General features: G+C 36.5%; 1 protein-coding gene across 1 annotated transcript; it reads left to right on the forward strand.

Annotated features, from left to right (window-relative positions):
• Positions 1–1,571: 1,571 nt before the first annotated feature.
• On the forward strand, positions 1,572–10,197 carry LOC133393427 (uncharacterized). Its single transcript, XM_061658450.1, has 3 exons — positions 1,572–1,704; positions 1,818–1,933; positions 2,009–10,197. The coding sequence occupies exons 2-3, from the start codon at positions 1,919–1,921 to the stop codon at positions 4,967–4,969; spliced, it is 2,976 nt and encodes a 991-aa protein (XP_061514434.1). The 5' UTR covers positions 1,572–1,704; positions 1,818–1,918; the 3' UTR covers positions 4,970–10,197.
• Positions 10,198–11,369: the final 1,172 nt, after the last annotated feature.

Below are 11,369 nucleotides of genomic sequence, written 5' to 3' on the forward strand. Positions count from 1 at the left end.
CCTATTAAGATGGTTTCTTATTTGCATAGAGTAATTCATTAATACTGACTGAATATATTCAAATGAAGCACTGTTCCTTGATAATTTGTATTGAAAATACATTGAAACAGTCAAATCCGCGTTAATAAATATTACATCATATTGATGACATGTTAGATACAAATTTAATGACATTAAAAAAACATGTTGCAATTTCACTGAGTGAAATAATCAGTGTGAAAATATTTGAAGAACTTATATGTTTATTATTTCAATTATTAACATTATACAAATTATATCTCACCTTTTTTTCTTTATCGTTTGTTTTACGGTTTGGATTTAAGCTTGCATTTTGGGAATGTTGTGCGAAAAAAAGTCATATAGAAACAGTGTCTTTATTGCCTACATCAAAGTATATGGATATCGTTTTGGTCAAAACTGTTAGCGTCATCGATTGTGGCTCACCGCATGGTTTCTTAGAGAGAAGCAAGGTAATAAATTTATCTAGCAGTTTTGCGAGAAAATTAAACTGCAGAAGTCATAAATTTTAAAATGTTATTGATAGAAACTGCAAAGGAAGATTTTTACTTGTTTTTTATGTGATCAATGTTATGCTATTAGTATAACTTGGTGATTTATGGATTAGGAGTGATAATGAGATATGGCATTATCAATATAAGTTTAATGAAGAGTAGCTCAATTAGGACGTTGTATATCACCTTATTACTAGTTTTATTGGGTTAAGTTCTTTTAGATCAGAAATGCTGTAATATGTCTTTTAATCAACATGTTCGAATAAGTATTTTACAACTATTGTTTTTAATTTATCTCGTTTACGAATATGTCGTAAATGTCATTTACGTGAACGTAACCAAAAGGACTGTTTGTGTCATGCATCAATCGACTGTAATTCACTTAAAATGATGAAGCGGTCCGTAGTACAATCGTTAACTCAAACGACTTTACAACTTTCCCTTCGCGGGTTCAAATCTCATATGAGCCGTCGGCCCGTAGCAAGGACTGACTTTCCAACTGCGTAGTACTGAATAAGTTTCGAAAGCCGTAGATCGTTAGGTCAAAAAGAGATATGAAAAAGAATATACACATAATATTTGAAAAAAATGAGAATTTGAAAAGATTGCTTTGCAATTCACATGTTGTTGTCACAACACATTCAGAACAAGTGTCATTTCTTTCAAAATCATCGACTTGATTATGTTAAGGAATAAATACTTATGCTATTTTTTTACATAAAGTTGTGTATTATATGACGGAAAGGTGTGTTATCGTTCTTCAAATATTTATGCTTTAGTACATTTTTTTATTCAGAAAGAACGGCTTCGGCCGTATTGCTTAGTGAAATTTATGAATAAAACCAATATCTGACAAACAAAAACATCGCATACAAATACATCAATAAAATTTACTTCCTGTAAACGGTCAACACAATTCATTTTTATCGGTAGCTTGGTGTCTGTGAGCTTATCAGTATACAATGACTTTGGCAGTAGACGTGAAACAGATAAGAAAAAACGATTAGAATTGGCGATAACGATGGGCATTGATTTTTGAGTAACCAAATTGGCTCATGTCATTCATCCCAGTACCGCAGGGCAGTTAACTTGACGATTTGCAATTGATCACACTTGGTGTGTATACCTTGTAAACATTGTTTTCTCCTAACCCATCAGTTGTTCGCTTTGAGAAGATAATGCGATCTTGATTGTAAGTGAAGAATAGACCAAGATTTGTACAGTGCTTTACTGGAGAATTTAGTTTTTATCATTGAAACAATGATTAATACCCTTCTGTATTAATATTTAAAACAATCATTGTAGGTTTGTGTTAGAGAGAATACTTCAAACAATGTTTCTGTAAACGGATTGATGATTATTTACTAATATGTTTAAAATGTAAATACGACATACGAAAATTTGAGATGGATACACAAAGGGTAAAATGTCTTCTTGTTTAGTAAAAAATGTAATGTGTGATGTTAATACACTAATAACATTTTTTTTTCTCGTAGCGGCGTTACAAGAAAAATCCTGGATCTGGTACTGAAGGATACTTAAACCAGCTTCGACTTTCGACGTTGTATTTCTCTCGCCTAGCTGCAAGTGGCAATCGATTTGAGATTGGTGTCGAAGTAGCATTGGCTGGAAAATTCGACGATATAGTAATGCATCTGCTAGACGTGGATCAGTATTGCTTGGTGCAGGCTAAACATAAGCAAGACGAATCGAAGCGCATCATTATGGATGATCTACTGAAAACGACTACCGAATATAGCTTGCCGAAATATTTTGATTCGTTTCTCGGGCTGAAGCAAGAAGAAATGTTCCAGGGTGAACGCCTTAAGTACATTGTTATCTACACCAACCTCAAGGTGGACGAAAACGTCATGAAAGTAATCAATCCCGTTGAACCAGCAACGGACGAGTTTCTTCGCACGCTAAACGTACGCTGCAGAGGCAAAGAATCGTCGCTCTATCGCTTCAATACTGAGTGCACTGACTTTATTGAGCAGTTAATTGATCGCATTTCGCCAATCTGTGAGGTTGCGCGAAAATTAGCCGAACAGTTAATTCAGCGTAAAAAAATATCGATAAATCCAAATGGTATATTTCACGAATTTCATACATTACTTGTACGCGACGTATTTGACATAGAACGGCAATTGTTTCGAGAAACGTTTCTTGCGGATGATGAAAACATTTGTCCGTATGTGAAAAAGTTTAGATTTTTGCTTGAGCGAACGCTACGATCTATTTTGAAATGCGATGATTTTTGCATTAGTGATCTTAATAGAACAATAGTCAATGGAAAGCTGAAGCTACTCTTTGAACCAGGGTTCTTATGCAAACCCATTAACCAAGACATAGCAGTAAAGGATTGGAGAGACTACAGAGTGCAACGAGAAGAAGTGATACATTTTTTCGACCATCTCTTACTAGCCACAGACCAGCCAAACTTTATTGAGCTGGAAGCAATAACAAAAGTGGAAGTGTTTGGGTTAAAAGAACAAGTGGATGAGTATATGCGCGCAGTGTTCGATCAAGTGGATCGGTGGATACGAGATACGGAGGGACAGTTTCTTAATGGCGACGACTGGGAACGAATTTGCAGTAATTCACGTGCTCGTATTGTGGGTAAAAAGTGGTTGCTCAAATCGGAAGAGTATCAAAAATCGAATCCTGCAACAGGGTACGTGTTTGAACGAAATACCCTCCTCGCTCCTATAGAACAGTTTTTGGCTACATCGAAAAATCATAATATGCTAGTATTAGCTGCATATAATGCTGAAGTGAGCGCTTCCAGAGTGTTACAAGCATTGATGACGTTGCAAGAACAGTTTGTAGTATTTGATGCACATTTTCACGATTTTGAAGAACTTGAATGCTGTACACTGTTTTTGAAAAACATGTCTCGTAAGGTAATAGTGATCGTGTCTAATGACAAGTGTTGTCGTTCAGCTATTAGAAATGTATGGCACAAGTTTGATGTACTGACCAATTTGAAAGCTATCTACATTGCTTATGATGTACAGAAGGAGTTTTTTTCTGAGAACATCAAGTATGTACATTGCGATCGGTTTGAGCTTCGCGACATGAGTCAAAAATCGCGTCAAAAGTTGCTTGAAAAGAAAATCGTACTACAACATCGTGAAGTTCGTTTAAGTGATTTGTTGTCCGAGGAGATTGCACTACGTCTTTTGGACATGGAGTTCATTTCTCAGTTGCTAATGAATCAGGTAGATCCTATAGCGTACAGTTTTAAGTATCAATGTCAACTTAAGGGGCAATATTTTGCTCGAAAACTGGCTAGTAATAACAGTGTAGTAGATGAAACAGAATTTGATCAGCTTTTAACTAACAATAGGGCAGTGATATTATCGAATGTTCCAGGCATGGGAAAAACTACGTTCCTGCAAAAGTTCATCGATCGGTTATTTACCACCCTGCCAGATCATGTCATATGTCTTATGCATTTAAAGTTTTACACCGAAACTCTAGAAGAAATTACAAAATTGAACGCCAGTACACTCAGTGTAGAAGATGCGGTAAAACACGTTACTAAGTGTTTTTTCGCCGCGGGTACTCGTTTTGGACAAGTACTGTTTCGTAATGCCATCCTAAATACTGGGAAATTGATCGTATTGGTCGACGGATATGACAGTGTCATTAATCGCTACAGAATTTCTGTCGAAAAGGCATCTCAGCTGTTTCTCCAACATCCTTTTCGTATGCGAAATTTATTGATCGCAACACGACCTCACGAAACAGATCATTTACGAGCAGCGCTACCTCAAGCACGAATCGTGTCGTTACTACCTTTCGATGAACCGCAGTGCGTTGCTTTTTTAACCAGATGGTGGAACTTTGATAGTCATTCAGCGGCCGTGAACTTACTTCAGTACTTGCGTTCTAGATACACTGATTGGATCGTGGGAAATCCATTTCAGATAAAGCTTTTAGCTGAAATATACGAAGAAGACAAAACAATAATAGCCAATTTTGGTGCTCTACTAGAACGTTATTTGGAGAAACAGTTTTATGAATCAAACCAACGTGCCATACAGGTAATGGGCATCGGGCAACAACGGATGGCTGCCGAAACGTTGAAACAAGCAGCTCACGATGGGCATTGTGAAGTTGCTGCATTACTCACCTTTCACCCTGAGCAAACGATCGACATGTCGAAATTTGGTTTCCTTCTTGATATAGGATTGGTAGTGCTTGAGAACAATTTGCTGAGGTTCGAGCACCGTTTGTTTCGGGATTATTTTGCTGCAGAAGCCTTGATGCAAGGTAAAACAGTCGCTTACGATTCTCAGCAGTTAAGGCAGATTTTAGAAGATCCACAGAATGGATACCTGAGTAAGCTTCTGATGTACCATCTGGGTAAAACAAAAAACGCACACTATCGCGAGCATTTCCGGAACTTTTCAGTCATTCAAGGACAACGTATCACATCCGGCAGCCGTTAATCAAACCAAAGACAAATGAGTACATAAATTTTAGCTCCCTTCGTCTCGCTCAACTACATCCTATGACTTTATACTACTAGTGCGCCAACAAAGTAGGATGTGGTATTCCAAGTACTATTTCGTCGGAACGGATGATCAATAAACTGTATAAAGAAATTTTCATGTCCTTCTTAATGGCAACATCAATCATTTCGAAAGGAATTTTCTAATTACATCGCTCTACGTGTACCGGCAATTAGTGCACAAATGCATACTGAGCATGGATGAAAATAGATAACGAAAAGAGAAAGGCATAAGCAAATTGGAGGCACAGAGACAGGAGCCCTACAGTGTCGAAATGGTGTGTTGTATGACTGCAGCGGATCTGAGAAGGTATGCAGTTATCACTGTACAGTAGTTGCTAGAAGCTTCTTCGAGGTTATCGGTAAGGTGAATTGTTGTTCTCATTAAGAGCATTGCTCACACAATGCAGCAACAACAGTTAATACTATGATAAATTATGTCGTTCTTTATACGATAAACGACTGAAGTTGTCTAGAAGGAGAAATTCATTAACGGGTAAAAAATCAAGTCATGATATATCTTTGTATCGCATAATTCGTAATGTCTTAAGTAAGGAAAAATGGAATGAAAAGTACACATTTTAATTGGACATGAAATCGGTTGACGTATTTTTTGCAGTCATAATTGACATTTGTGCTGATAAATACAACGGCTACGCTATATATATACATAGATACAAATATATCCATAAAGCAAAAGCTTTCAAACGCATATGTATAAGTTCATAAAGTAAACATATACATAAATATCCGTATGGTATACATATCTAACAATCCATTGAAAAAGAAAAATATGCAATTCCGCCTCGAGCTCATAGACTTGAGATAGGGAATCACATCCTTCGTTCTTCCTAGGTTTGCAAAGGTTGAAAACCACTGACTGACACTAACAACATAGCGATACAGAGTTCATTCCCCGTATGGACCTAGCCGCTCATACGTATAATTTATCAAACAATTGCATCAAACAATGAGAAGAAGGTGTCTTCCCCGATCGATTTATTTTATATATTAAATTTAGCAATACAATCTCCACGTAGGCTGTAGCTATCGTAAGCAAATTTATAATAAAATGAGATATGTGCATTAATTCATGTCCATATTATTATTTGTTTACAGAACCATTTATTGTGCTGTTTTTTTCCGAAGAGTATAACAATATTATTTGATTGTATCAAGTCATTCAGTGATATTTGCTATATTTAACTTGTTATATAACCTTATATAAAAACATATTACAATGAACCCTCTCTTATTTGAGAGGCGATGGGACTGTCGAATAAGAGGGGTTTTCAAATTACAGAGGTGGAAAGTGCATGAAAGGTCCATGCAAACAAGAAAGAGACAGAACATTTAGTATGCAGCCTTAACTGTTGTTATAGGAAACTGCGAACAGGATTGCCAATTTGAGCATACATCATTCAATAACTATGGCAACACCATACACAAATAAGAGGGACACAGATTTCAGAGGTTTTCCAAATTAGAGGAACAAAAATGTACTGGAAATCAAGGGACTGTGCAAAATGTTCAAATAAGAGAGGGTTTTCAAATTGTAGAGGTGTCAAACAAGAGAGGGTTCACTGTATGTCTTAACCGGAAAACATAATGCTCTATCCATAAATTACTTTCCACATTGTTTTAGCAGTGCATTTTTTTAATATACTTTTTTGTATATTCATATTCAAATTTATTTGTCTACCTTTTGGTTACACAAATACTTAAATAATACTTATTACCTGATTTCCTAACCTAACAAAAATAAACACAAATTATCTAAAATTTGAGAAAATTTTTTTTTTTAGAAAATTAGAATTTAAAATTTAAAAATTTAAAATTAAGGCAGCACGGGATTATGGAGGGTTCTAATGCGGGATCGGAAAGAGGATAAGGGAAGGTTGAAATCAAACATAGAATATACACAGTTAAATCGACGAATTGCACGAAGAAGGGGGTCATTACGGCCCACTGCAGTTCGGCGGGAAGGGATCACTAGGGGAGGGCGGTTTCGAAGAACACGGTTAGGGGCGTAGAAAGGGATAGAAGAAAGACTTACGGGATAGAAGAGAAAGGGATAGAAGAAAGATACTTGCTATTCGTTCAAAAAGGCAAAGTTTTAATGTTTGGACTCGATTCATTCATTGCGGTTACAGAATGTGTTGTTTTAGCATTCTGAATTATGTTGCTTCGCATAAAAATTACAAGGCAAATAGTTTTTCTCATAATGACATTTTTGCATGACAGCTGAGTCATTGGAACGGATTAAACTCGTTATGTGAGTAAACATAGTAAACCTATTTTGCAACTATTCACTTGCATCCAGCTTGCGATTTATGAAAATCCATGTCCAAATATGTTTATACTGATGTTATAGTGTATTAAATTTATTGTTATAATAATATAATGAAATTAAATAAATTAACCATTAAACAATTAGAAAAATAATTGGGTTATCTCTTATCGGGGTTTAATGAAGATTTATATGATCTACTAACGCAGTAAAATTTATTTAGACGAAATTCACTTTGAAGTTAACACGGAATAACTAATCATTAGCCAGTAGTCTTTCAGAGAAGCTGCTCGTGACAATCGTCGCAAATAGTGTATAGACTGGACAGTTAAGTGCCAATTTGATTGATATGTTTTTCAATTGCTTTACTGTTAACATATCTATTGCTTAAACAGTATTTAATTTTATTTAGGGAAATTTGGTTGCCCCATACGGTTTGTGTAATTGATTTAAAAGAAAAATAATTTTGTCCACCAATTACAGCACTGTTTCAATCTGATACTGCACTGCTGAAGGGTATACTGAAATGGATTCTCTTGTAGATATGCCAACCATGGATTTGAGATCGCACGTTTGCTACAGCAACAAAAGGGCGTACCTATTCGTTGCTTATCGTTTACTTTTGACAATTGAACTAAGTGCTCCTTAGTTAAACAAACTACCGATAGAATTGATTTATTGTTGCAAGCAAGCAAGTGTCGTGAGTGAGTGAGAGCAAGTGTCCTATTACAACCGCAACCAATTTCGTTACTTTTGTGACAAGTACTGTTTATGTAAGTTGATGCTATTAAAACCGTTGGTAGAAAATTACCTCTTGATTATGAGCAACAACTATTTTCTCTTATATAATATTCAATCAATTCAACAATGAATATTCAATTTAAAATGTGGTTTAAAAATAATTTTTGATGAACATACGTACGTACATATAAGTAGTGTTTGCAAATAGACCTCGTTTATTTATTCTATTCATCTGTAATAATATTGTATCCACGTTTTGTTTAAAAATTTAAATTTCTTTTTATAAATGTTAAGAGTAAATTGATCGTAAACCAATTTCTTGAGATTGTTTGGTTATGCTGGTAGATTTGGTGTATAGTTCAAATTCGAAGTTTGTTTATGCTCATACCTCTAAGAACAGTTGCACGGAGGCCACAAACATCATTCTGATAGCGGTTACGAGTTTGGTGAATTCTAAAGAAACGTTGAAAGTTTCAATCGCTGGGATAGACATTTTGGATTGAGGTAAAGCTAGTTCAGCAAGCAAGACTTTTTGTATGCAGAAATCCAAAACTTATAGAGCATGTTGACGCTCAATTTGATTGTGCGAAAAACATTTTGAGTAAGAAAATATGTTTTATTGAACATTATATTAATAGAAGCACACCGTAACGGATGTTTAGTATTAAGAATATTATTTGTGTTTTTTGCTTAAAGTATAAACAACATCATGACCAGAATGTTTGTAGATAAACGGCTTTATTAGAGTGCTTTGTCTTCATAGTCATTAAAACAGAGAAAAGTAAAACTGATTGAAGCATCATTCATACACCGCAAAACAAGCTTAAGCTCTATTTATGCTCCTGAAGTGTAGAATGCAAGAGATCTTACCCATTCTTCCTGTTTTAGGAACCTTTCTCAAGCAATTAGGATTTGTTGGCAAAGTTTACAGTCATTTGATTATTGGGCTTGGACTCTGCATACCAGGAAAGGATATGCGATTTAACAGTATGTGGTGAAACTTTCCTATAATTTGTATGAATGCAATTGTCAGAATCTATGGGTGCATACTGTTGGCTAAAACTTAGTGACGTTAACATAAACTTTGTTTCACTGGCTGGAAAATATTGTTTAGAGAAGAAAGTGTAGGTTAGAAATACAACAACGAAAAACTAATTACGTTTTGATAATGAATCTTGTGACTTAAAGCGATTTTATAACATTTGTTTCCTATCATTGGTGTTTTTCTGTTTAAGTTTAAAAAAACGCTACCCTCACTTAAAAATCAACATAAATTACTATATTTGCTAGTATGCTCTTGTTTGCGGGCTTCTTGTAATTGTAAATGTATTTAAGTAGAATGTTTATTGATATTCAATGGTTTGTTTAAATGGCTTAACAATAGCTAACGTAAAGCAAATATTTTTAAAGACTATCTTTAAAGTTATCCATACTCTACATTTAAACGTCCAGTTAATAAACAGACTGCATATAACCCAGATCAAAACCGTACAAAAGGACATAAACAAACAAAATAAGGAAAGTGAAAACGAAATACAATGAAAACAAATAGCACATGAGACTCACGTTTGCAAACAGTCAAGGGAGACGAGATGAAGAGAGGCGACCTCCAAAAATAAGAGCAGCGGTTACCAAAACTATTTGAACACTCGTTTTTTTGCGATTTGAAGAAAAATATAATATAAATATAATATATAAAACTAATATAAAACTAATATAAAATAATATAAAAAACTATAATATAAATTAAACTTACTTTTGAAGCTATTTGCATATGAATAGCTAGAACTGCCGGTGGTTGTGCCGGTCTCGTAGTACAGTCGTAAACTCGTACGACTTAACAACATGCCCGTCATGGGTTCAATCCCCAAATAGACCGCGCCGCCATACGTAGGACTGACTATCCTGCTATGGGGGGGAATCAATTAGTCACTGAAAGCCAAGCCCACAAGTGGGTACAGGCAGGCCTTAACCGACATCGGTTGTTGAGCCAAAGAAGAAGAAGAAGAAGCTAGAACTACTCCGGTCCGGGCCGGTCTGGTGGTACAGTCGTCAACTTGGACGACTTAACAAAACATGCCCGTCATGAGTTCAAGTCCCGAATAGACCGTGCCCCCATACGTAGGACTAACTATCCTGCTATGGTAATAATAAGTCACTGAAAGCCGAGCTCACTTCACTAGTGGGTACAGGCAGGCCTTGACCGACAACGGTTGTTGTGCCAATGAAAAGAAGAGAAAGAGAGAGCTAGAACTACTGCCGTAATATTGATTTCTTTCATAATTTTATCGTAAAAAAATTAATAAAATTGAGTGATGAAAATGTTAACTACAATATTGGATAACGGCTGTAGTCTACCCATGTGAGTGGATGTGGATGAGTGTGCTCGATTCGAAGTAAATTTTTCACTAAGCGAAATATGTGAAAAGTGTCCCACACGCAAGCACTGTAATTTGCTATTGAGGCGATCACTTCTGTCAAAATGAGCTCTGCTCGAGGCTGCTTAGATGTAAACAACTTTTCCAAATGCAAATTGCGTAGGAAATGTGAGGCATGATTATGTACGAATAATTGTCCGAAACACCCAGGAAAACCATTTTATAGGTTTTCAAATAACATCAAAAGAGGTGAGAAGGGGATGAAACATTGCGCGTTGGAATTTAAGGAGGAAAACAAAAAAGGAGGTCTAGAAGCTTTTCGCTAGTGTCAAAGTAGTAAGCGAATCATTATAGAGATAGCGCTTGTGTATAACGTATTTTCATTCCAAATAAGGAGACAACTTTTGAAGCTGATGAAGCTTACTTACTTACTTATCCGGCGCTACAACCGCTTTGCGCTCTTGGCCTGCCTCAGGAGTGTCCGGAACCGCTCGCGGTCTCGCGCCTTCGTCTGCCAGTCCGTTATCTCGGCCTTAATGGCGGACGCCTCCACGCCATCTTGCCACCTCAATTTGGGCCTACCACGCCTCCTCTGTCCTTATGGACGGCCTAAAAGGGTCGTCCGTTTCCATGCGTATAACTTGGCCAGCCCACCGGAGCCTGGCGAGCTTTATACGCTGTACGACAGTGAGGTCGCCGTACATCTATAGCTCGTCATTATAGCGGCTCCTCCATTGTCCTTCCACACATACGGGGCCAAGTATCCTTCTGAGCATCTTCCTCTCGAACGCGGCTAAGACGGTTTCGTCAGATTTGGACAGTGTCCATATCTCAGAGGCGTATGTGAGTACTGGTACAGTATCGGACAGAAAGATAGGGCATTGGTTTTTTAACGCACCATGCACCCGTTGGGTCAAGTTTATGTGTGG

The sequence above is a fragment of the Anopheles gambiae genome, chromosome 3 (genome assembly GCF_943734735.2).
Source record: "Anopheles gambiae chromosome 3, idAnoGambNW_F1_1, whole genome shotgun sequence".
In the NCBI taxonomy this organism is placed as follows: domain Eukaryota; kingdom Metazoa; phylum Arthropoda; class Insecta; order Diptera; family Culicidae; genus Anopheles; species Anopheles gambiae.